Source organism: Notothenia rossii, assembly GCF_949606895.1.
Source record: "Notothenia rossii genome assembly, chromosome: 3".
Taxonomy (NCBI): Eukaryota; Metazoa; Chordata; class Actinopteri; order Perciformes; family Nototheniidae; genus Notothenia; species Notothenia rossii.
In genome coordinates this window covers 86542052-86569838 of record NC_136901.1, presented here as the reverse complement: position 1 = coordinate 86569838, position 27787 = coordinate 86542052, and the positions used below count along the sequence as shown (strand labels likewise).

The window sequence follows — 27787 nt, the reverse complement described above, 5'->3', positions numbered from 1 at the left end:
GCTGGGAACCGACATGGCTCCAGCCAGACTGGATATTACATCTAATTAACATGAGCGATTGAACTCAGTGCCTCAAAGTAATGGTTTAGAAATGCAAAACTGTAATACCTCTGATGATCCAATGTTCCACAACTGCTTTCAGGAAACCCACAGCAAAGATTTCAAGGTAGCACTGTGTACTTTGTCATGCTTAACTTTGAATTCTCCATGTTAAAAACAAACACAGGTAACTGAATGTAGGCAACGCTGAACTCTTGTTGAGCAACCAATAAGCTCCTCAAAGTGTATAGAAAAATTAGAATGAGAGACTTGAACTTTAGGTTGTTCCAGCTAAATGTCACTTTCTTTTGTGATAACCTGGCATATCCGGGCAAACCATTTTATCTCACATTTCTAAGATGTATCTCTTGTTACCTTTACCTGTCTACTGAAGCATGAATGCCAACATTTTCTTTCAAAATAGTTCACTTCCTCAGAAATGCTGTGGGAATCTGAGCATATGGTGCAAAGTAGTTTCAACTCCGTTCTCCAGTCTCACTTTTAAAACCCCATGCATAAGAATTGCGTTTTTTTTGGTGTTGTGTTCTCCCAAAATATGAAGGCATAAAACAAAATGTAGAAGCCAGCTGCAAGGACCAGGATAAATACAAACAGTGGGGATTCCTGTTTCTTACTTGACAAGCAAAACTGTTGATTTCAATAAAATAAAAACGAATTCTCTATTTGAGAGTTCCTTGTCCGATTTGAGAGTCTAAGAAAAGAGGGTGTAGTATTCAGTACAAACTGTAAAGCCCCCTGAGACTAATGTACCATTGTTATATTGGGCTATTAAGATAAACATGGATACAATCATTTGATGCAGTGTGTGAGTTTCAGTGAAGATGCGTTTCTCACAAATTGAAATGACATTACTTTAACCTTCGAGTAAAACTTGTATGAATGTCATTCTTCCAACATTATTTTTAGATCAGAGTGTCATTTTTGTGCCCGATAGTTTGTGGCATTTGCAACCCAAATTACAATTCAACTTTCTGAGGTTTTTGCTGCACAAACACAACGAAATCAGTCAAACAATAAGGGCTCCAGCAGCAATCTTTACTGTTTGAGAGTTGTATTTTTATTTGCATATTTGTAACATTTGACATAGTTTAAGATCGGTAAGACATTGCTCCTTCTTGATTTCATTAACCCCATATAATTATTCAGAGAGGACTCTCATGTCAAATGTGTGTTATCAACTATATTCTCCCCGGTGCACGATACAAATTAAATCAAGAGCACACTGCTTTAATGTCACAACACTGCACACACACACCGAGCTCCATGGGGAGTAGATGGGCATGAGGCCATGAGCTGTGGAGAACCACTGGTGTGGACAGAAATATAAAAGACTGCCTATAAAGTGATATTTTTAAGAGCAACACACAGTGATGTCATTATCAAAGATGTTTTAATAGCATGATTTGTGAAGTAAAAGTTTGACAGTATACTCCTCTTTTAACAGCTATGAGGGCATTTCTGTAAAGGAAGCTTTCGCCAAATGTTAACTAGGAGAATACAAAAAAAAGCCATTTCCATTTTTTTTTTCTAAAGACAGCTTTAAAGTCATTTAATGGGATTTCATAAAACCAAGCACATTGTTTGTGATGAATGAATATGGCCTTTTCTTGATGTTTTTACACGACGGTCTTCCGCTTTATTAGATCTTTGAGATGGCGGTCAGCAAGGAGCCGGTCAGCACGACAACGGACGCCAAGGAGAAGATTAAACAGTTGCCTAAACCCTGAGAGGAAAAATCACATGGAGGGCGTTACTCAAATGTAGGGTTAGGGTGTTTTCCTTGATTTCAAATGTTGAAGACAATACTGAAAGTTGAAAAGCTGTTAACCTTCATCTGGAGGAAGTCATGTCCTCCTTGGTAAACTATGCAGTATATTTATACAAGGAGGAATGTAGAGATGGTTTACAACCAGATTGATAATAATCCTTACCCTAATCTCTTTGAACACCAAGGATCCCCACAGGGCTGCAACCAGACCGTATCCCTGCAGAGTGAAAAAAAAAAAAAGCACAAATTAAAGATTCAAATAATTTACTATTAATATTTTTGAAGATCTCATAAATCAAAAGTTTTTAAAAGTATGCCAACAAGTGTAATTTCCTGGGCATTTCAACAGAGGAAGCAATAATGTCAACATAACAGTAAGGGGGAATACGCGATGCAGGAGCTCATTATGTCACCAGAACAAACAGTAGTTCTTCCATCTAACATTAAGTCTGGCTAAACTGCCCCCAGAGAAACTGATTGTTTATAACCTGTCAACTTTTGCTAAGGTCATCATTTCAAAACCATCCCTTTTCTTAATGAAACTCGTATTAAAAGCCAATTTCTACTTTTAAAGTTGACAAGTCAAAATAAAGTTTGTGGATTGCCATGGCAATTACCGAGTGGTCATGATCTTCTGGGAAATTAACTTTTCCTTTTAAAATTCTGCACACTTCATAAAGATTTTTGCCAAAGCACCACAGAGGCAATATTCCAATCAGAGACAGATATCTCAGAAATCAAAAAAATATAAACCATGCTCGGCTAGATAATGGCAATTAGATTCATCCGTTTGTCATGCAGGTCTGCAGCTGGAGAGTTTAATGAACCTCAGACTATAGAAGGATTCTGACACGTCAAACTTAACTGAAACATCCGCAACGACTGATGTAAATTGTTCAAGTGTTTTTCCTTTCCATCATTGACGGATAATAATTGAAGACTCGCTCTTCTACGTCGAGGCAAACAGACAGTATTTCAATTACCCAGCCCATTCAGCTGTCAGGACATGGTGTACTTACGGCAGTGACAATAGGATAGGTAACGACAGCACTCAGGTAGGTATTGGCCAGGAACCAGCAGTATGTGGCCGATGCCCACATCAATCCAGACAAAATACCTGACGAGCAGACGGAGACAAGAGTGTACTTTTGTCACGCCGACTCGGATACACTACACAGCACATAGGCCGACATTTCACTTGAAGAGATTGCAGGTTCTACATTTTGCACATAATTAAAGCAACATTATGCATGAGGTGAATTATTTGAATACAGTTTTCTGTCCGTCAGAAAAGTAGTCAAGGCAAAGCAGCCCAAGGACATCACAAGGGAAAACAGTCAAAGTTTACTCCATCATATATTATCCAGTTTCACCAAAATCATCCCAGCGCCAAAAAGCCTTGTGTATCATCCCAGGAGATCATACAACCCCTACACCAATGTGAGAGTGCAAGAGTTTGGTGTCCAGAGAGGCAAACACAGAGGCTTATCTTCATGAATTTGGACTATGTTGTTTTAACATTTCATACAACTTGTTTAAGTTGTGCTTGACAAGCAAACTGCATAATTTGTCAAAATGTCAAGGAATATTATTTTATATTTCCGTGTTAATCACTTGCATAGATCCTTCTCTTATCAATCATATCTGTCTGCAAAACCTAGTTTTATTAGTAATTGCCTTTTAATTGAAACAAGAAAAAGACAGTATGTTTTCCTGGAAACTGTAGAATGACCAAATTGATTCACAATGGAACAAACAAATATTCTCACTACCTTTGTTTTTTGAAGACATTTACTCAAGTTACAGACAAAATGTACTCATGGTTTGCAGGATATTATTTTTAGTTTTCTATTGGATCCTATTGGTTTGAAACCACTAGTATGACAGACACTATGGGGTTATCAAAGCCTACTTTATCTTAAAAAGGGTGTACAACAACTTTTTATTTTTAAATCTACAACGAGCCCATTTCAGGATTTGTATACATTTCTTTTTAATCTCACATGAAAAAAAAATCTGGTGAAAAATCAACCCTTTTTTTTCCCGTTTTGCACAAACTTCCTGCTGTTATTGGCTTCAATATTTGGGTTAACTGTACAGTGTTTTGGTTGTTCTGGACCGTTATTTGTATTCATTGTATGTTAACTGAAATATCCATAAAATATGTCACTTTGTTAGGAATCTTAGGTTTACTCAATGAGAGGAAAAGGGGTCTCTAGGATAAAGGTATTGGAACCACTGATTAAAAACACATGGGCTCGGAATATCAATGCCTTTAGGTTATGGATAAAACATATCAATAAGAGCAAAAACTAAAATGCCATGCCCCTAGGTTTACAGCAGTTGCAATGTTGGTTATGCCACGAAACACCCGAGTGATAACGAGTTACCTGGTAGGATGACTCTGGAGTAGACTCTGGGCCTGTTTTTCATGGCAACACAGTAGATGGCAAAGTACACTGTGCTTGTAGCAAGAATCCCAGAGCACACCGAGTGAACATAGTCGAGGTCTGTTGAGAAGACAAGAATTGACAGTTACATTATTCCCTTTTCTTCCCTGTAGGTTTGCAATGAAGACATCAAGTGTCCCATGCTTTAAGAGGTGAGTCAGTAGAACCAATATCAAAGCTAGAGCCATTTTAAAGCAGCACAAAAAAGGGAAGGCGTACCGTCGCAGTGACTCTCACAAAGCTGGATATTGAACCTGGTACCCTGGTGGATCAGGTGTTATTTATAGGATAACTATGTGATACGGTCTTAAACCCCAGAAGACATTGTAATCTTTTTCCCAGTTAAGTAAGATGTATCGATAATAGCTTTTAAAAAACAAAAAAAGGTGAAAGTGAAGGCTGGTATCAAACACTGAACACCTACCATAGACACTGGCTCCGTAGAACATGCTGTCCCGGAATGATGAATGGCTCTGAATGTAGAGGATGGGCGAATAGACGGAGCCGTACAGCAGGCCCGACACAACAGCAAGCAGGTAGCCTCTAAAGAAGAGTGACACTCAGAAACTGCATGATGGATGGGTTTCAAACCTCCACTGAAACATGTTTTTAATAAAGCAGACCATTTCATATAAAACAGACACATAACATGGCCTTTTAAAAAAGATATTTCAAAGTGGATACATCATTTTTTCTAGTGTCCATCGCCAATCGTTTTTACATTTTACAAAGCTCTGCTGTTTCCCTAATTGCATTGAGTTTTTAAGTCCCCCTGGCTTGTTCTTTATTTTGCTGCAACCCACCTACTCTAATTTAAGTGATGTATTAATAGTGAAATTGTGTGAGTCATGACTGAATGAAAAGGTGTACTTAAAAAATGTTGCCTGGAAAATAAATGCTTGCCAAGAGACACATCATGTTACATTTAACACCAAGCCTCCCAGCAGCTGTTCACATAATAGTGAAAGCCTGGGGCCTAGTTTACAAACATACTTGTTTCCTCCTAAAAGAGCATTTATAGTTATAATGTAATCAATGTTTCATAAAATGTCCCTTGCTTCTGCTTTTAGCCGGCAAGAACAATATGTGTTCACATAGCTCACTGACTGATAAATATTTGAGCTCACACAAAACGCCTGGTCTTCAATCCGATGATGTCTATCCAAAAGTCGGAGGAACTCGGACAATAGCTGCTTGAATTTATTCTCTGTAGAGGGTGAAAGCATGTTGTACTTCAAAACACAAAGCATGTCAAAGTCATCACAACATGGATGGATTGTCCTTCAGATTCTTGAACTTGGTTCCAGTTTGACGTCAGAAATTACTTTTTTTTTTTAGATAAGGCGAGGATAAAAATAAAACAGCAAATCAATGCCCTTACCCTCTCAAGAAGTAATGGGATTGATTCAGAGATTGGATGCAGTTCCACGTTCGTTTTCACACAGAAAAAGATAAGGCCACTGTAACAAATCAAAAGAAGTCACATCAGTCATCTGACATCCAAAACATAACTCAATATTAGACAGTGGTGTCTTTTGTTCCATTTGCAGCTATAGAATAATCAAACTGGCAGGAAGGTGGGATAATTTCCCATTTGAAGTTTACCTTAGAAGACACATCCCTGCTCCACAATAGTTTAATATTGGCCTGGAAACCTCCTCTGCAGTAATCCCAAACAAGCCAAACCTGTGAAGAAAAGTCATTTAGATGTTCACTTTCTTTTGAACTGCCAAATTAAAACGGTCCCCTGCGGTGAAATCTATACAACAGGAACCAGCCACTGTCTTAAAACATTTATTTCCCAGGATGCCCTTCTAATATAAAGTTTTTCTTAATCTAGAAAAAAAAAGTCAACAAAAAGGAAGGAAATTCATTTCCCATTCCGAGTGGAGGAACATAACTCTAACTCACCGTGAAGTTCCCCAGCCCATCAACAAACTACAAGAGCCCCAAATCAGAGTCCCCAGGCCGAGGCCAATCGTTTTCACAATTGGAACAACCGTTATATTGCCTGTGGATGGGGAAAAAAGTAAGCATCATGCAAGCCACGTACAGGTAGTATCCCTCTTTGTGAAGCTTGTGACACATGTCAACAATAAAGTCCACAGAGGAGAATGCAGTGCAAAAGGTTTTAGGCAATCCAAACTAGGAATACATTGGAATATTTGTTTTCAAGTTTTATGCAGAACTGAATGGAATGCTTGATCGGCAAAATAAAATGCCTCTTTTTAATTAATTTGCAAGGCTGTATTTTTAAGCCAGATGTACAGAGCGCAGCTCAGGGACTTAGGCTGGAAACCAGAGAGTCGCCGGTTCAAGTCCCGATCTGGCCAAATATATGGAGGGTTGACTTGTAGCTGGATAAGAGCCAGTTCACTGATGGGCACCGCCAAGTTGTCCTTGAACAAGGCACCATATCCCTGACTGCTTTTGGGCGCCAGAACATTGACAGCCCCATCGCTCTGCTCTACTACCTCTTCATTAGTGCATTTCTATTGGTCCTGTTAGTGCAAGAGAGTGTGTGTGTGTGTGTGTGTGTGTGTGTGTTCATTTCCAGCTGTATGTCTGTAATAGTAAAATAACACTAGAGTACAGAACTGCATTTCCCCTTGAGGATAACAAAAAAAAAGGAGATCTTAACGGCTCCCTGCAACCAAAGAACCTGGGTCTATCTGGCCCTTAAAGTGTGTCATTCCTCACAGCAACAGATTCAATGTCAGTATTTTAAAATTGGACTTGTGAAATAAGATGGTCTGTTGCTACATTCATCCACACTTGAAGGTGACTTGCTCCAGTGATACAAATGCATTCAATCTCATGAAAACATGACAAATGATTACGGTTTGCTTTTACCTGTAGCCCAGAGGACACCTCCAAGCATTGCAAAAGGATGGAATTTGGGCGAGTCAAGAATTATGTCTCCAAACAAGGTTACAGCCCATATTGCTGCACTGTATACCCACTGAAAGAACATACCTGTAAACAAAACACTCATTGTCATATAGGCATGCAAAAAAACGCTTTTTGATTTGACTAGAAAAAGTCCTTCCCCATACTGACATATTTAAAAGAAAAGCAAGAACTGTATGCTTACCATCTCCAGTCTCTACTCTTTTAAGAGGAACATAGTTGCTTCCATACAAAAGCACAGCAACCACATTAGCAGCTAATCCATAGGAAAAATAAGTAATATTGGTAATTTGAACCGTTCCCAAGATGCCTGCTGTTGCGTTTTCACCACCTTCCGCATCTGGAAAAAGTTTAAAGCAAAGTAAAGACCAAAGATTTTTGATTTCGGACAACATGCCATCCTCAGGCTCCTTAACATGTAATCACAAACAATTCTCTCACCTTGGTCAGCAGCATTTTCCATACTGTTACAGCTCACCATCAACAATGTGATAAAAAATAAAAGCAAATGGGGGAGTTTTGATTCAAGCATGTTAAAAGTAACGGTTGTTTTCTGTCGTGTTAAACAGCAAGAGACCGTGTGTGTGTGTGTGTGTGTCTGTGCAGTGAGGAGTAAAGCTCAGCCAGGTGCTGCCAATTACCCAATCACTCACTCTAACTCACAGGCTGAAATGGATCCATGACCACAGGGAGTTAAATGCTGCCGGACCGGTGGCGAAAAAGACATCTGAGATATTTTTTTAATCTCATGAGAGCAGTTTTAATTTCATGTTTGTGGCTTTGTTAAAATATAAGATGTGCTGAATCGTGGAAAATGTTTTAATTAAATTATACATGTATTTATTATTTATTGAGAAGCCTGCAGCCAGGATTTTAAACGAAACAACAAAAAGAGAAATCATATTTCCCTTCTGCTGGAATCACGGTTACCAGCATCTTTCATGGATTGAAGTTCTTTTATTGATCTACATAGCCTTACAAAATATTGACCCTTCATTTATCATTGAGTGACTGCCTATCATCTTACAGTACAGCCCTACAAGAACACTCAGGTCCTACACTGCCTTTATTTAATAAGTACGTTAAGTGTGTTATGAGAAAATATGGGAAGGCTGCTTTCTGTGGAACAGAAGCAAATCTGAAAACAGCTACATCCCTTTGTTTTTTTTTAAAATACAATAACCTTTTGATTTGACTTTTAATTTGGGTTAGTTTTAGTGTTATCATGTTAGTTTTAGTGTTATCATGTATTAACATGATAACACTAAAACTAACCCAAATTAAAAGTCAAATCAAAAAGTTATTGTATTTTAAAAAAAATCAAAGGGATGTAACCCTTTTTATTTAGTTTTTGTACCTTGCTTTTGGTCATTTTTGTTCATTGTCAAGATTTTTCTGTACCTCAACTTGCTCTGTTAAGCATTTTGGGATGCGTGAAAGGTGCTATACAAATAAAGTTATTATTATTATTAATTTAAAAAATGATCACAATATGTTTGTTCATGTTGGTGGGAAGTAACCAAATAATTTACCCAAGCACTGTACTTGATTATTATAATCAGCTTTTTATTTACGTAACATTTCAAAGGAAACACAAATCTAGGCTGACATCATAGGCCACGCCATTACAATGCTGATACCTTTAGTTGTTATAGTTAAGGATCCAGATCAATGATACAGCATTAACTGACATTATATTATAGGCATATCAAAACAAAGATGTATCAAGCTAGGTGAGGTGAGGTCGACATTTGCAGTTTCAACATATATTTCTGTCCAGTGAATAGAATGTGAGTTATTCTTCAATATCTGCACATTCAAATCCTCATCTCCTTCTTATTCTAGGAAGACAGCACATCATCAGTTATCTACATAATCTACAATACAAGTCTACTGTATATAGGCCACAGCACAATAGCTCTATATTTAGCCGTTTTATTTTCGGCCTCAGGAAATCCTTTTCATGGGCTCCAGGTCCAGCTCCTTCCACAGGAGGATATTGTGGTTTCCCGCTGCTAACTGTTCTACTTTTCACGTGCATATTCAATTGTGTCTGTAATATGTGAATGTGCGCTCAGCCAATTAAAGATGAAGGAACTGGACCAGCAGGTGTCGCCTAAAACGCGTGTATTCAGGTCCTATAATGGATCAATGGTTTTAGTAATATATTTTAAGAACCCCCCTAACTCGAAAGTTGATATATAAAACATTTGTTCATGAATTACATGTTTGCACAAACTGCTAGGATAGCTCTTGTATTCATATCCAGGGTGAAAATGAATGGGATGATATCCAAAACATACATATGTGATTTTGTCGCTACTTTTTATAACCTGTTATTGTGGCAGACCATTTCATACCAATCAACAGATATAGTTTTTGTCCGTGGTAATTCAACGAATTTCAGCAGCATACGTAGTTAGGCAAAACAAACTGAATAAATGATATCCAAGTATGATTTCTGTTATTTGTATTCACCATGTTGGACTATAGCTATGTCTGAAGGTAGAAATACGTTAAAAAAAAAAGTTGTTGTGTCCTCATGTTGGGTCAGAGGGTGGTTTCCCAGCCCTGTCCATCCCACGCAGTTGTCCCCATGCATTATGTGGCCACAAATCCTCCTTTCCAAGATGAGTTTCGGAAGTTGTGCGCTCCTCCCTGGTTTGAGTTTGTCAAAAAAGACACTCAACCGTAATAATATCATAAGTTATAATGGGGAAGTTTCGCTTTCACTGGCTGCTCTTCCCTTTCCTAAGACTGAGCAGCAGCTACCGGAGGTGCCCTCTTTCCAACAGGAGTTTAATCATTGCCAGCGTTTGTGTTATTTATTTGTTGTTGGTTGTTTCACAAGTTGGATACTCGAAGCAGCACCGGGATAGGAGGACTGATAAAGACAAGTACCGACTCACCCGTGGATTGTATACTTTGGATATTAGTGATGCTCAATCAGACAATGTGGATTTTCAGACCGGTGCGGACTCTGTTGTCCCGACACGGTCAAACGTGGTCTACATAACGCTAAAGACTAAGCGACTGAAACCTGCTAATATTCGGGGGACAATCAGACCAAAACTGAGGAAAAAAGTGAAAAGGATTACGGAGGCTAACTCAGCTTTTACGCAGAACAAACGTGGCACTTTGTTGCGGGACGTGGGCCAAATTCAGCGAAACTTTCCACATAAGAATTTCTTGGGAGAAACCAAGGATGTTCATTATAAATTATTGGATATAATCCCTACACATCATACAGATTCACAGGCAGACTCTCACATTAGTTCTATCCGAATTTACAGTCAGAGGGCACCGCCATGGCTCAGCCCCCAGGACGTGAAAGCCATGCGCTTTCTAGCGGATGCCAACATTTTGCGCATCAAAGAAGTTATTCATGGGGATTATACGTCACTTTTAATATTTGAGGGCGAGACAAGCGTTTCATTGGGCAACCAAAGAGACACACAAGGGAACAATGTGTGTGAAGGGCAGTGTGGAGTGATCAGCAGCCCCGTGGACACCACCGAGGTCTTCGCTTTCCATCTTGACAGGGTGCTGGGGCTCAATAGGACATTACCAGCAGTCAACAGAAAGTTCAGCTTCTTACACGGTATGTCAACAGGAGAGGACAACGTTTATTCTATTCTGACCCAATCTGGATAACACTTGGTGTAGGGCACTGTTAAAACCAAGTTAATTCATGTGATTGCTTCATCTAACAATCTAACTTGTCCTTTATGTGTGTCATCTCTAACTATAACCTCAGTCAAAGTTGCATTCTTTCTGTGTACGCGCCTTTTAGTTCACAACTAAAAACAGAACAAACACATTTCAAAATCCCCCTGCAGATAGAGTGTATGCCAATTTGTAATAGATGTATTGTCTGGGGATAAAGCCATTTGAAAAACAGACTTATCACACAAGCCTTTTAAATGTATGTATACAGTAAATGTCCTGTACAAATTTAATTACATGTCAGTTAACTCATTTGCTATGAAGTTGAGGTCTAGTGGTGGAAAATATGTGTGCTGAAGATCCATGTGCCATGTGCTTTTGTACCACACACTGAAACTTTGGCACTCAGCATGTGGGCCCACTCAGTCAGGACTATTTCCTTAGAGGCCATAAGCAGGGCCAGTACAGACAAAAAGGTATCCACATATTTGAACCTAAGACAGGTCAGGGAAGGTATACATTCTAACTTCTGAAACATGTTGAGAATGTCAGCACTGAGCTCTTACTTTATGGGAATATGCATAGCAGGCGACAGCAGCTGTCCAATTTTGTTTACTCTCCACAACTCTTTGATTCCATCTGTGAATATAACATCTGTGTCCGTCTACAGATCATGTTTCTTAGAGTCTCCACAGTTGGTTGTTTCGTGATTTCAAATGAATGATGTGCAAAAGGAAAGTATATCAGAAAATGTATCCACAGTCCACTTTTGATCTGCTTCATTATACAGGGTAAAATGATGAGGTTTTGCTGTGCAGGTGTTTATGCGTTTACCACCGACAAAGCGTTTGCATTGCTCAGTAAGCTTTTCTTTGGTAAAAATAGGCCCACAAAAAAAACTCACTGAGACCAAACAGTTGCTGAGATCTAACCATATAATCCTTTTATCCTCACTCTGTAGATGGCCTGCCCAGGCCAGTGTTGTTATGGGATGCATCTCTCTACCCACAAGGCCTTGCTGCAGGCAGGGCCACGGTGAGGATGACATGGGGGGAATACCAGAGTTCCCTGAAACAGAAGTGTTGGCATAAAAACATCAGCCCAAAGCCTGACTCCGGCTGCTCCACGGTGCATCACTATGAGTGGAGTAAACTGGCTCTGTTTGACTTCTTACTACAGGTAACACAAGCAATATAACATTTAAAAACTAAGACAATAATGACTCAAATATTTGAAATGTCCACATGACTATGAATAGCAAAAACATGGTTGCTTCCTTCTGTCCTTCTGTTTGCTTTCATGCAGTTGCAGCCTCTTGATGCTTCCAAAAATGCTTCATAAATGACTATTTTTAACCTTTCTTTTTTCCTGTAATTAAGTCTTGTTTCCTATGTGGAAAGCCTGGATCACTGATATTGCATTATTATCACTTTAAAATGCATTGCATGAACATTAAAGAGCAAAACTAGCCGAGTGAGTAAATGAAAAAACATGACTTTCAAATATATTGAATAACTTTATTACTATTAAGTCTGGCATTGAGGTCAAAGTGCCACTGCTTTGGCTATTTATCTTTATTCTTTATTCAAGTTCCTGATGAACTGATTTTTTAACGGTAAAGTTAAATTAATACTGTGCAGTTAAGAGGAACAGACTTGGCACATAATAAATCTAATGAAAGACGCAAGTCATCTGAAAACAGTTAAGGTACATTGGTTTCTTTGATATTGAACAACTCATTTCACTTCATAGATATACTTTCTTATCCTTAAAACACCCTGACAGGCTGCTTACTCCTGAATACAGATGCCAAAGTTAAACTGTGCAACTGAAAAAATTATCTCTAAAGTTAGTGTACTTAATTGTGTTTCTTTCTTGAACCATAAAAAAGCTGGTTTGATTTTTACATTACTAAATGACCTAAGGAGAAATAGCAGAAATATCATAACATTTTTTCAGTAATGAATTCATAACCAAATGATTAAGCAATTGAAAACAACCATGGCTTTAATAATAACATTACAAAAATAGCATTTTGAAGTTTAAAATTAGTTTTTTTCTGTGCATATTATGTGTGTTTGTCCACCTTTTATAGTTTAAGACACTATACATTAGCCTATATGTTAAAGTATTGGCCTTAAATGCACTTATAATATGCTTCATAGTTATGCATACAATGCTGTAGTTCATTAATGCTCCTGTGGATACAGTTCCCAGATAGTCGCAGTTTGGCTTACTCCAATGGCTTACTAATAATGATGATGTAATCTAGATATAATTTAAGATACCAGCTTCCTTTGAGCATAGATAAAGACTGAATGGGTCACATCTGGGTGTTGTACGTTTGGGCCCCTGCTTGTAAAACCAATGCTTAGACCTCTTATACCATTGCTGTGAAGTTCATTTGAATGAATGTGTACCTTTACCACACAATAAGCACAAAGGCAAAAAGGTGGATATAACAAAATATGTTACAAAACAGAAAGGGAGAGAGATGTTTTTAGTAATGCTTCACTGGCTTACTTTGTCTCCCTATAACAAAACAACAAAACCAAAACCCTGTATTTTCATTATCTAAGACAGAAAGTTTTTAGAGTCCATAACAATTTAAAGATGCTGTATATGGGCATCTACGTGTAGGGGTTTGTTGATTGACAGATAAATATGTATTGTGGATAATCACACTGCATGTGTTGGCAGATGCTCATTGACTTAACAAGTCCCAAGTTAAACCAATGATTGACATCTGAGATGCTCCATCCTTTGTTTTACTTAGACTTGGCAGCATCTCCTGAGGCTTCTGCCAATCAAATGATTAAGAAGTTAATGATTGACAGATGGTTTGAAGCCTCCATTGGGAGTATGGCTCGGCTGTGCTTGTATAGGAAGCAGGAGTCACGTACGAGGAAGTGCTGTCGGATCAAAGGTCATTGAGGAAAGCATCATAATAAACAACCTGCTGGATAGGTTGCTGTTTTCTATTAACCTTGTGAGATAATTTAAAATACCAGTAAGGGCATCTTTGGCTGTAAGGTAGAGCGAAGTGTTGTAGGGTCGATTCCCAGTCCTCAGGCAAGATTTGTTATCCCAAGTTGTTCCTAATTGCACTGCCAACAGTGTGTAATTGTGTGTGCATGTTAGTTGCTTCAAGTGGCACCTTGTATGGCAGCCTCATTATGATTGTGTGTAAATACTGACTTGTTTACTGACTTGTTTAGGCGAAACACGCTTTGAGGGCCCGTAGAGATTTGAAATAAATATGTTTATGGCAAGAAGAGTTATAGAAAGAGAACAAGCATTTATGAATCAAGCCCCACCGTGAGCTACATGTTATTTTCGTTTATCAGATTCACAACCGTCTTGATAAGAGCTGCTGTGGGTTCAGGCCCAGACAGGAGGATGTGTGTGTGGTGCTGGGCCTCGATGCTGAGTGTGGGAACCAGAAACACATACAGCTGACAAACATCATCCACAGGGGACACGACCCCAGACACCTGGTGTTCACCAACAACAAAGGCTTCTTCGACCGCAATGAGGACAACCTGGACTTCAGGCTCCTGGAAGGAATCAAAGAGTAAGTTTGGATCAGTGATAAATACTGATATTGGTATGATTATTATATAGAAATATATTTAATTTCACTCAGAATGTGTTGTTTCTTAAGATATCAGAAAAAATGTGATAACCTAAATAGCAAAATAACAACTTTTGTCAAATGTAGCAATCTTCTATTTCAATTGATTGGTAGTTAATTTACTAATTTTAAAATACTAATAATAATCAGATTTGATCATCAGAAAGGAATGTGTTTAATATCTGATAGGCCTGTTCAGAAACTCAATTTAATATTTTTGGCACAATAATCTGCAAACACAAAGCACAAAGGGAATTGTACAAACTCCCAAAGGATATTTTAAACTTTCAAATCCTGTTTTTAATTTAAAATGTAAAACTGACCCACTCAATCACTGAATCACAAATGGCTCAGCAAAGTAAATATGTTTGTTTGGCCTGAATCTGAGGGGGCTTAATAATGTTTTTTCCTTTATGGATCTGTAATTATCTGCTTACAAATGTAGGTAACAGCCAGTCCACGTCTCCCAGTCATCTTCATAGTCTACATTTGTAAAGCTTCAGTCCCTCTTTTGTCATTTTTACATTACATTACATTTAACTGACGCTTTCATCCAAAGTGAATTACAATAAGTGCGTTCGACCAACAAGATACAAACTTGAAGAAAACAGAATCATATAAGTACATCAGGTTTCATAGAGCCAAACATTTCAAGTGCTACTCAACTGGCTTTAGATAAGCCAGTCCTTTATTAGTATATAAGTGCTTTGTTAGCAATTCTTTGTTAGTAATTCTATCGCTCGAAGTGGAGTCGAAAGAGATGAGTTTTCAGTCCCCCCCCGGAAGATGTGTAAGCTTTCTGCTGTCCTGATTTCAATGGGGAGCTCATTCCACCATTTTGGAGCCAGGATAGCAAACCCACGTGTTTTTGCTGATGGGAACTTGGGTCCCCCTCGTAGTGCGGGTGCAGCGAGTTGTTTGGCTGATGCAGAGCGGAGTGCACGTGCTGGGCTGTACGGTTTAACCATGTCCTGGATGTAGGAAGGGCCAGATCCATTCAGCAGCCATTGTCTTGAAGTGGATTCTAGCAGTTACTGGAAGCGAGTGAAGGGAGCGGAGGAGCGGCGTGGTGTGGGAGAATTTAGGAAGGTTGAAGACCAGACGAGCCGCCGCATTCTGGATGAGCTGCAGAGGTCGGATGGCACATGCAGGTAGACCAGCCAGGAGGGAGTCGCAGTAGTCTAGGCGTGAGATGACGAGAGTCTGGGCCAGAACCTGCATCACTTTCTGGGTCAGGAGGGGACGTATCCTCCTGATGTTGTAAAGAGTGTATCTGCAGCAGCGGGTTGTAGCAGCAATGTTTGCAGTGAAGGACAGTTTGTTATCTAGGGTCACACCCAGATTCCTTGCAGTCTGAGTCGGGGAAACAACAGAGGTGCCGATGTTGATTGTTAGGTCAAGAGTGGAACAATCTTTTCCCAGAAGGAAAAGCAGTTCAGTCTTGTCAAGGTTGAGCTTGAGGTGGTGAGCAGACATCCACTGAGAGATGTCTGCTAGACAAGCAGAGATGCATGCAACGACCTGGGTCTCTGAGCGGGGAAAGGACAGAATGAATTGGGTGACGTCAGCGTAGCAGTGGTATGAAAAACCATGCGGGCTAATGTCATTTTAGCTGTACAAACATTCATCGGGCGAACTCTTCTTGCAGACAATAACATAATCCTCCCATAACACAGGAATGCAAGGCACAAATCCATCTCTGTATCAAGTAACAGCACTTTAGTTCATTAACACCATTCCCCCACTCATAGTAAGTACCCTACACAGGTCAGCTCCAAGCCAGTTGCTGCTTCACATGTAATACGATCTCATTTTCAATCTCTGCAGATACTTCATTTAGGAGTGGAGCCTTTTACTGAGCCTAATTGCAAGATGTGTGAATAGGATACAAATTCCAGAACTAAGAGTCTGTTGCTACTAGCAACACCCACAGGAATGACTTTTGATCATTTCCAGTATTTAGAAAAACATGAAGGATGACTGTTTCAATAGAATGGGGATACATCTGTGTGGGTTTTTAACGTCTCTTTCCAAAACTTTGCAACCACACGCTGCTCATTGGCGGACATGTGTAGGCGCTAGCTAGCTAACATGACTCGTCGCTAGCAATAGGCTAATTAATTTCCAAATATTCCTCCCCCAAACTCAGGCAAACTCCTGTCCTCAGATTTTATCGGAGACGTTCTTACCAGCATACCGTAGAGAAGAAAGATTACATTAAGTTAGGAGTTATAAAGTTGTTCTTATTTTATCAACTGTCTTTTCCCCGTGTTCTTCCCCTTTAGCTAATATTGTTTCTGCACTTCTGCCTCTCGTTAAAGTTGTCTTCTTAACATTGCGATAAAGTTGCACACAATTTCACTACCATGTTGATTTGTATCTTTTATGAGCATGTTTGTAGAGGCACTTTGATTCATAAAAACAGTCTAGCCTACTTAAGCATCACCACAGAACTAATCAGATTATTTTCTGCTCCCAGCCAAGAGAAGCTCTGCCTCTGAGATATCTACCTGAAACTCTAATTGAATTGAACTCTTCCTGACTCACTTTCTGTCTCTCTAGGCTCCCAGAGTCGGCGGTGTCTGTGCTGCAGAGCAAGAGGTTGAGGGAGAAGCTCCTTCAGTCTCTGTTTCTTGATGAGACATACTGGGAGAGCCAGGGAGGCCGGCAGGGCATCGACAAGCTGATCGATGTAATTGAGAGGCGGGCCAAGGTCCTCCTCACCTACATCAACGCACATGGGATCAAAGTCATAACAATGAATGTGTGATGAGGGTCACTTCAGTCTAGTGGCCAAATGAATGCGGCACATAATAACGATTTGAACCCTGTGACTTCACGGGGGTCAGAGAATATCCTCTTACCAGACACTGAAATGGTTTCCACTTACATTCTTTTAAGTACCTTTGAAAAACACGAGTTAATGTTTAAAATTGATTCTGTATTATCCACTTTAATATAAGAGCGTAAAAACATAATGGTTTCAACCTCAGCAGACCCTTTTTCTCAGGACCATATCAATTTGCCGTTAAATATTGGATTATTTACAAGTTTTTATCAATATGTTTTGGAAAAATGACCATTGACTCATATCGCTATAAGAATTGTTAGAAATTCAGACTTTTCTTTCCAAATAGCATATGTTGTGTTGTTGATAACTTTTTAACATAAAGCCATTCAAGTAATTAGCAGTTAGGAAACATTTCTTAACTAAGATAGGCTTCTTCAATTTCCCCTAGCCAGCATTCAATAGATCCTAGCGTCTTGTGTTTCACTACCGGTCCTTTTTAAGTCTTTGTTTCCCTCTTACCTGGAGCCAATAACACTTATGTCATTATGTACAGAGCATAGTGCAGTCATAATCTTTGCTCCCCCAGAGGCCTTTCAGTAGGCTTAGAGTCATTTGCATTGTGTATGAACTGAACTAAATTATATATTATTTTCTTGCAGGAATTGAGATGTTGATTAAGCCTCTTATTGTATAGCTAACAAGCTACAACCCTAATCCAGTCATTAATTGGGGTTTTTCACTGAAGTAAGATTGCCATTTTAATTAGTAATTCAATGTTGTATACAGTCTTAATGTAAACACAACAACACAGCAACATCAATCATAAAGATTGGACATTGGAAACTTAGCGTTGACTGTTCTCGGAAGAACTTTAAGAGAAGTCGAATGGTGTTACTTTTTTATATGCACTATTATTTTCCATTTAAAAACAAAACAATTTTCACTGTATTTATTTATTAATTGTCGAAGATGTTCGGGCTCCAGATGGTCAATGAATGGATTTCTTTGTATAATAAAATCATTTTTGGAGAAAAACAAGCACACTTTGGTTGTCATCCATTATGAGTGTTGGCCTTCCATTTTGTTCAGCTATATTGCATTTTGGCGTTGAATATGGCAGCATGTGATTTCAATTAATGGAATCACAGACAGACCTGCAATTGTATTTAAATCTCTTTTATCATGATATATAAAACATTGACTCATAATTGTCCTACATTGGGAAGCCACCATTACAAAGTTAACTTAAAAACTGCATTATGAAATATATGTTCTCACGTCTATGCAGAATGTGTCAAAGCATGGTCAGAAATAGTCTGTGGCTCTGAAATCTGAGCCAGAGCGTGGTGTCTACTTCTCCTGCAGTCGTAAACAGCGTGCTTTGGGCTCTCAGAGCTGGAGTCGACGGGGCTTTGTGGGTTATTCTCTCGTGTCCGTGCCGGGCATGTTGTTTTAACCCCTCGTCACCCACATTAGTGCGTCAGTGGGGTCCACGCCTCTGTGTGTTTTTGTTAGAAAGACCCCTCTAGAGTGCTCTGCAGCGGAACTTACTTTCATATTCTCACACTTGTGTTACATACACACGGAAAATAGGAGACTTTTGACTTTTTAGCAATAATATGTAAAGGCAATACACAAACACATAGAGAAGCATCATAACAGTTTCCCCTATGTCCATACTTTTAGGAAGTGAAATGTGATGTATAAAACATTATGTCGTGTTCTGCAAGTCAAATGCTTCAACCCAAACATGCCTAGAAGCAGAGCTAGTCAGTCAACACAGGCAATCTCAGCCAAGCGCTAGCCGTCACAAATGAAAAGCATGTTCCTACTACATTGCACATAGATGAAGTGAAGACTGGTCCTTTTTCAGCCAGATACATTATAGATGCATTCAATCTAAAATCCATAAAATCTGAATATATGGAAGTCTCTCCCCATTTATGGAGAATCAGCTGATTTTCTACTGCAAAGATGGCAGTCCAAAACCGAAAGCTATTCAGTTTTATATGATTAGCATTTCTGCCATTTTAGCATGAAAATGACTCAATCAATATTCAAAATAAATGATATGTTGCACTTCATACAATAGTCAATTACTTGTTGCAGCTCATTGTGTTACAGTATATCGACGGTAGAAGGCATATGTTAGAGTTGGGTTAGTAAAAGCCAGAATCTAAAATGTTTACTGAAGAACAGAACAAACAATTGTTTGAATAGGCTTATTTGCTTCCTTGCAGCGAGTTCGATGACAAGATTTATGTCCCCCTTATCTCTGTAGGTTAATATAGAGCTGTAGCCAGCAGCTGGTTAGCTTAGCTCAGCATAAAGCCATAGCATTAAGGGGAAACAGCTAGCTTGGATCTGCCCAGGTAACAACATCTGCCCAGGAGTAAATCTAAAGCTCATGAATTCACAGGTTACATCTCTTTGGTTTCATCTTTACAAAAACAGAAGTATAACAATTACAATTTGCAATGGGCTGTGGGGTTGTGTGTCAACTGTTGGAGACCTCTGTCACGATTCTTATGTCATGTCACGGTTTTAGTTTGGTGTGTCTGGTAATGGGTTTTTGCTGTTCTGTTCTCCTTGTCATGTTTTCCTCCTTGTTTATTGTCTGGTCCTTCTCCCTGTGTTTTCCTTCCTGTCGTTAGTTTCCCTGGTGTGTCTAATTGTCTAATTGTGTTCACCTGTTGCCCTTGTGTGTCTCCTGTGCTCAACCTCATCACCAGCCCCGCCCCTGATTGTTTTCACCTGTGTCTTGTTGTCATGTGTTTAAATTCCCCTGTCTCCCAGTGTTCAGTTCGTCTTGTCTCTTGCCATGGTCAGGTCTATGCTCACTTTGTGCTTTTGTAAAGTTTTGTTGCTCACTACATGAGCGCTTTCATTTTGTTCTCAATTTTTGTCATCTCAGCTAGAGATTCGATAGTGACCATTTTTTGTTCATCTTGCTTTCTTGGAAAATAAAGCATCTTACCAATACTTTACCTCTGTCTCCCGGGTCGTGCAATTGGGTCCTAAATCCTAAGTGTCTGAGTTCATAACAACGTCAGGAAGCTACTAGCTTTTGTAGAATAGACTAAATGCTATCCACTTATGCAGGAAGTATAATAACGATGTGCTATGCTCATTATCAGCTACAGACAGAAAACTTTGGATTCACCGTGCTTATTCTGTAAAGTGCTATAGGTTTAATTAATCCCAATGAAAACAAATAAATGGCTCTTGAACAAACAAATGAACAGTTAAATATAAATTGAAAGTTTGAAGCAAAACATTTGTTACCTTGAGGCGTATGTGCCTTTTGGGAAAATGTAGTTATTGCAAATCCTCAGGCATGTCATTAAAATGTAAATACCCTGAAGAGACACTTCTGTTAAGCAGGGTTTATCGTCAGCTCTGTGAGACATAAGCTGGTAATTTGGATAATAATTTTTACTAACGTTTTCAAAACAATTTCACAAGGTCTAGCTTCAGGAACATATATATATGAATTAAAACAAAATGTGTATGTATTCTATTTTTCACATTGAGGATTTCTCTCTGTTAGAAAAATATCATTCGTCACCGGCTTGGTCTTCAATATCAGGATACATGTAGGAATGGAAGCAGTCATCACACACAGACTGCGTGGGACAATCAACAAGATGGAGGCATACTGGTTCAAAGCAGTATTCTGGCATTAGTTCAGATTAGCTAAGGCCTGCGTAATCAATAAACATGACGGTCGTATGCTGTCTCTCTGGGGGCTGTGTTATCATGTCAATCGTAGGAACATAGCTATCATAACTTCAACACAGTGTCTCATGAGCGTCATCCAAGTAGTCGCACACAGTTACAGTTAGGCCTTTGTTATCATGTGCTTCTCTGATATTAGCAGAGTATTTTCCCAACACTCTCTTACACTCTCTGCTTTCCTTTTGTTCTCTTTCACACCAACAATTTAACACATTTTGTATTTATGTTTCTTGAGAGTGTATCCCACTACGATGAGAATAGTTTGAGACTGTTCATGTTAGCTGCGGCTTGGCCAGACTCCAAACATCATCCAAACAGAGGAGTATACTTTATTCTCTTGACCTCAACCGGGAGCTGATAATCACTCTGGTTTACCATGATGTCACTTTTCCCATTCCCTGCCCTCCAGAGTTTGCCACTGACCTCCATGAACCCTGTCTAAAAACATGTGCCATGTCGCAGTACTGGTCAGAGTAATATATATATTTTGACATTTATTCACCCAGGCTCTGAACTTGAGACCCAGGCAATATATTGATATGTCACTTCAGTAGAGAACATAAAACAGTAAGTAAAGACAGTACACACGGGATACTTGCTTTTGCAAAAGTGACAAGTTAAAAAAACGACATTGGTGTTATTATGTATCTGTTTAAATACCCAGGGGGATTGCTCCTTTGTCACTTTTCAATTTTTTATAAACAAGCTTCATTAGTGTAAAAACAATGCGCTCTGCAACTTCATTTACATTAAAATTACCCCCAAAAACTCCCATTGTGAATCAATTTATTTGGATTGTGATTTAGTGACAGTCGGGGGCAACCAAGCACCCTACTGGCTGTAAATTGAGTATCACTGGGACACACCATGTAGCTAAATCATGATGCTTCGAGGGATTTACTGCTCTTTTGAACACACTTTGGCTTATGTCAACACATTGGACTGAAAACAGGGGGAACCAGTTGCTCTGTTGAAAGATACAACAATCCCCCTACAGTACAAGCACCTTTAATGCTCCCACTTTGACACACTATGTTCACAAAAGCTTCAAAGTAAAATACATTTTGTGCAAAGCGAGCTATTTCCCCATGCTAAGCTGCTAACTCGCTGCTGGCAGATAAGAGAGAACCTTCTCATCAACCTCCAAAATGTCAAACTATTTCCTTAACATGTGCCAACTTCTGCTAATGGACTCACACTGACTCAACCTAATAATCGCGTATATTTAAAAGAAAAACACTGATAAGATAAGTTTGCTTTGACATTTGTGCCGACAGCAGCTTTAATATTTATTTGACTGTCTGCTGTTTTTAAAAGGCCTTTATATATGTATTGTACCATTTAGTCTTGAAGCACTTGAAAGATTATACTGCCTTCACTGCCAAGATTCTCCAGCAACACAGCATCTGGGTGGTCACTGTCAGAGCTAATAGCTAGCATGGGAAGAAACCTCAACACGTTCAAAATGATTATCTCTGTGTCTTCTTAACACAGCATGAAACTGTCCTGCCATGAGGAATTTTCTCTCTTCTCTTTTCTCTACACTGATAAGGACTTGAAAAATTGAAGGAATGTCAACATGTGTCAGATGCAGTCATGTCAAAGCTTGTTTGTTAAACAGCCACATATTTCTTTGCTTGAAGATTGAAATATAAATGATGTATTTTCGGTGACTTTTCCTGTAGAGCATTTGTTTTGCAGACGTGCTGCCAGGAACGTTTTATGGTATCCCCTTCTTTGTGAAAGAGATGAAGGAGTTTGAGGGGATTTAACTCACTAACTGAACATATCTGCAAATATAACCTCTCGCTCTTGGTCAGATGAAAGGAGAAACACCTTCTCTTATATATTTGCTCTTTATTCCCCCTCCAAATATCCAGATCATTTAAAATGCAACGTGAGTAGAAGACACAAGTTTATCGTGCCCTGTTTTATCTTTCATTGCATCCCAAGACATATCTCTGATTCAGGTCATGGTGGTAGTTTGATTAACCGATAAACCATACAGCCGTGACCATTTTCATGCAGTTTTTTAAATTCTGATTAAAGGGGCCCTGTTAATCTAATTTCTGGGTTTGTATCAGTATGTAGTGTCTCTACTGTGACATCTCTCCATGCTTTAATGTTCAATAAGCTCTTTATTGTTCTCATACTGCCTGTGCTGCAGCACCTCTTTTCACCCTCTGTCTGAAACCAGAGCCCATTCTTGTCAAGGGGGGAACTCTGAGGCATGAACTCAAATGCACGACTCAACTCAGACTCAGGTAGTGTTCAAAATAAAGACTTTACTGGTATTGTCACAGTAACAAAACAGGGAAAAACAATAACACTCTTTCGAGGAAAAACAAGGACTATGATCATGAGCTTAAAGGAACGTAATATGTCCGTGGAGTAGGCTTGTACGTGTATCCTAAATGAGGAAACAAACTGGCAATGGACAGGAGGGGACTAGCACAATATATACACAGGATAAGGGGAAACAGGTGGAAACAATCAGGGCGGAGAAAACAATCACGGACACAGGAGACAGATAGGGGCGGGGAGCGTGGAGGCCTGAAATGAGAGGGATAATTACTTATTGGAATAAACATAAAGCTCAGGACAAAGGAACATGAGAAAACATAAAGAATAACATTTCACAATAAGTTTCTTAGACATTGTTACGATATCTGAGAGGACCCAAACGCAGGACACGGCAGAGTGTTCAAAAAGGGTTTATTAGTGAACAAAAGGTGCGGGAAGGATAATCCGGCAGGAGTGGCGAGGAAGTGGAGGCTGGTGACGACAACACGGCGGTCAGAGAATGATCCTGGAGCACAGGAAGAAAACACGTTAGCGTCAGAACATCCAGAAATAAGGTAGCTGATAATGCTGAGTAGCCTGGAGGTTTACCACTGTGGTTTAACAACGATCTGGCGCCGACAGGTTGTGGAGCCTCTGCTGATATGCCGTTGTAGATGGCTGATGAGAATCAGGTGTGAGGGTGAACAGCTGATTGCAGCAGGTGAGCCGGGAGCCAGAGTGACAGCCACCACGCCCACACAACAGGCAAAGGGAAAACATCCCCAAGGAGGCGGCTGGAAATGGACAGCCACCACAGACATGACAAGTCTGCTCTGATTGGTTTGCTGGCCGGCTTTGTTGTGATTGGTCAACCGTTTAAAAATGTCACAAACAATGTGTCTGGGCGCTAGCCAAGACTAGCACCAGTGTTTCATACTGTTGTAACAAAAATATTGCGTCGTCTATGGGGAGCTGAGCTTCTGGTGAGAAGATTATTTTGATATTTATCTCATTATCTTATCAATCAATGTTTATTTATATAGCCCAATATCACAAATGTTACATTTGTCTCAGTGGACTTCACAGTTTGTACAGAATATCAGTATGACAATACGACACCCTCTGTCCTTTGACCCTCACATCGTACAAGGAAAAACTTCCAGAGAAAACCCACAGTTTAAAGGGGAACATGGGAGAAACCTCAGGGAGAGCAACAGAGGAGGGATCCCTCTCCCAGGACGGACAGACGTGCAATAGATGCCGTGTATAAATTGAAAAGATAATACATTTGCAACATAGGCAGTCCAAATGTTTGGAAATGCATGTGTGTATAATAGGAAGATGAATCCACGAGGATATCCATCCAGGACTTATGATCCAGGACCACAGCCACGACTCGCGATCCAGGACTCGCAATCCATGACACAGGACCGCAGGATCATCCATGACTCCGGATCCCGGCGTATATAGACACCAAAAAGAAAGACATTTGGGGAAGCTGGGTTAATCGGAACATGAGAGTACACAGGTATAGACAGAGAGAAGGAAGAAGTAAGATGTCCCCCGACAAACTAAGCCTATATCAGCAAAACTAGGGGCTGAATCTAATCAGCCCTAACTATAAGCTTTATCAAAAAGGAAGGTCTTAAGCGCACTCTTAAAAACGGATAGGGTGTCTGCCGTCCGAACACAAACTGGAAGCTGATTCCACAAAAGTGGAGCTTGATAAGAAAAGGTTCTGGCTCCCATTGTACTTTTAGAGACTCTAGGAACAACCAACAACCCTGCATTCTTGGAACGCAATGCCCTAGTAGGACAATAGGGTATAATGAGTTCTTTAAGGTTTATCTTATATATTTATTGCCCGTTTTATTGCATTTTCCCATCAGCACTTCAGGTAAATCAATAGATGCAGCTCAGATTAGAGCCTTTTGAAGGAAAAGGCTAAGGTTAAGAATGCAACCACATGAAATGTGCCGGAGGCCGTACTATACGGCAAGGACACTGTATGTCATTAATCTTTTCATTATAGCAGAAGGTCAATAACCAACATGAACAAAGCACTGAAATATTAACACACTCTTCAAACAGATTAACAATCCTTTATGTTACGTGGGATTACATATATATGTGAAAAGGTGTAAGTTGATAGCTCTCATCTTTTCATCCAAGCACATTTAGCTGCATGTTTTCTATCTGTAGGCTACTTCACTTCCCCTGGTCTGTAGGTCAGGTGTTGGGTCAGTGGCTGAGCATTCTCCCTAGAGCTGGTTCGAATTCAGCGAGCTGCTCAAGGACATGCGAGCAAGAAATCCGAGGTCAGTTACAAGGCAGCCTCTCCAACAAACCACATCTCTACCCTGCTTTCATTAAGCTACTACAAAGGGAGCATGTATGGGAGTACATTCCCTTTCAACATCTATGATTGCAGCTTACGCTTAGAGAAGAAAGGGTTTCTACTTCAGCAATACCTCAATAAAGATACATACATTCAGATAGCTGAAAAAAAACTGTTTTATGGAAAACAAACATATACAGTGTATATAGTATATACAGTATATATATGTTACATCAACTGAATGCTTTGGTACTGTATGCCTTTGCTTGGTCTGCAGATGTTGTGTTCTTGTATGGATCCTTTAAGTGAAATCCACAATGTGAGCATAATAATCATTGAAATTAAGTCATCAGGATTAGATTTGAACTCAGGGCCGCTCTACAAGATGTGGCCTCATTTAGTATCAAAAATGTCTTGAAAATATTAATGTTAACACTTCAGTATTACCAGCAAAAATGAAATTCTTCTAATTAAAACTCACTTATGACACACAATGAACGAGAATAGTTGTGAGCTAGAAATACTAAAAGTATAGTTATCAATAAAATATGGTTTGTTAGTGTTGTTGAATATACACATTTGAGACACTGTAGAGAATAATGTTTCAACAAGATGAAATAATAAAGGAACCATAACAAAAATCCTGGTTCAATTTGATCAATATTCTCATTTATTATGCCTTCAGTCGCTCCAAATGTTACACTTTGAATTCCTGACACCAGACACATGCAGTTTAACCCTACACAATACTATAAGCACTGAGTTAACCATCCAAGGAACATTTGGCATTCAAGGAATAAAGCTCTCCATTGAACCTCAAATTGATTACATTCTTGTATAGTTCACTGAACGCCATGTCAGGGTTATTGACTACATCTACTGTGGTCACAGTTGTGAGGAGCTTTGGTTGTGCAGAAAGTTGAAAGCCATTACATAAAAACCAAGTCAACGATGAATATTATATACTAATATTAGAATACCATGGCATGTTTCTATGGAACCTTCTGAAGTAGGGACATCTGAGGCCGTGGCGCTGGATTAAAGGGATGAGTGCACATACTGAAAAGGCTGTGAGGCATCTCCATGGACTGGCATCTCAAACATCTGCTGCCGGAGATATATGGGGCAATCAAACAGTTGTGGGCTGAATATGTCACATTCTATATTTAGAGAACTTGTGATGAGAGAGGTGTGTCATGTAGAGCATGCAGCAGTCTCTAAATGACACCATTAAGGATGATTGATGACATGATTCAACACATTTAACGCTAAGGTGCCACACATGATGGGAAAATGATTTAACTTTATTATTCATATTTTATGTTAATTCAACCCCAGCAATAGTTCCACATGTCTCCCAATTGAGTTACAGGTTGATGTCAAAACTTTTAGTCTGGTTCACAGTTTAAGTTTTTTCACTTATTGTACATCCCATTTGGGCAGTATAAAAAACTAATATCGGATAGGATAAAAACGCTTCATGTTTCCGGACACGCTTTTCGAAGTTTATAATAGTCCCATTTTTCACCCTGCAGACTCAGCCGGTGCATTCCCAGCAACTGACCGTCCATAAGTCATCCCAAGTGGAAAACATACCTGCAAACATATGAGGACCCAGAGGAGAAGAACACACAACCATTACAGTCCAACACAAGCTACTTTGTTACCCTGAAAGTATGCTCCTCTATTAAACTGACACAAGCATGTGCAGTCACTGGCTGAAGGTGCGAACAGCCTGAAGAGAGAGGCACCAAACATTCCTCTACTACCCCATTCCTGACTCGTCTCTCTGAGGTCAAACTGTCCCAGCAGCAGTACTTTGAACTTGGCTGGGCCTCACTCCCGAGCTATACAGAGATCTTAAGTGACAGAGAAGGTATTTACTGTATATTCTATACCAGGGATAGGAAATCAAGGCATGCCTTCGAGGCAGATGATTGAGTATCTACGCTTTCAGTCTGTCCAAAGATCAAAGCAGGGAATATCACGGGCTAGAATCTACCCTCTGGCTTGGAGACTAAATTATTCTAGGATAAAAATCTGTTTTATTTGACCCTATAGCCCATGTGACTGCTACTAATGATGGTAAACATATGCATTTGATGTGGCAAACAATTAAGAACGTTTATTGCAGTGATAATTTCATAAC

The 27787-nt window shown here is 39.5% G+C and overlaps 2 protein-coding genes across 2 annotated transcripts; one reads left to right on the top strand and one right to left on the bottom strand.

Annotated features, from left to right (window-relative positions):
* Window positions 1–1094: 1094 nt before the first annotated feature.
* On the bottom strand, window positions 1095–7863 carry tmem144b (transmembrane protein 144b). Its single transcript, XM_079668227.1, has 12 exons — window positions 7630–7863; window positions 7373–7528; window positions 7132–7254; window positions 6190–6289; window positions 5884–5964; window positions 5660–5738; window positions 5406–5485; window positions 4703–4821; window positions 4219–4338; window positions 2848–2945; window positions 1992–2045; window positions 1095–1783 (listed from the first exon to the last, which is right to left on the bottom strand). Exons 1-12 carry the CDS (start codon window positions 7718–7720, stop codon window positions 1700–1702), a joined length of 1185 nt encoding a protein of 394 aa, XP_079524353.1. The 5' UTR covers window positions 7721–7863; the 3' UTR covers window positions 1095–1699.
* Window positions 7864–9823: 1960 nt separating this feature from the next.
* gask1b (golgi associated kinase 1B) lies at window positions 9824–18497 on the top strand. Its single transcript, XM_079671653.1, has 4 exons — window positions 9824–10789; window positions 11816–12033; window positions 14202–14428; window positions 17051–18497. The coding sequence occupies exons 1-4, from the start codon at window positions 9901–9903 to the stop codon at window positions 17256–17258; spliced, it is 1542 nt and encodes a 513-aa protein (XP_079527779.1). The 5' UTR covers window positions 9824–9900; the 3' UTR covers window positions 17259–18497.
* Window positions 18498–27787: the final 9290 nt, after the last annotated feature.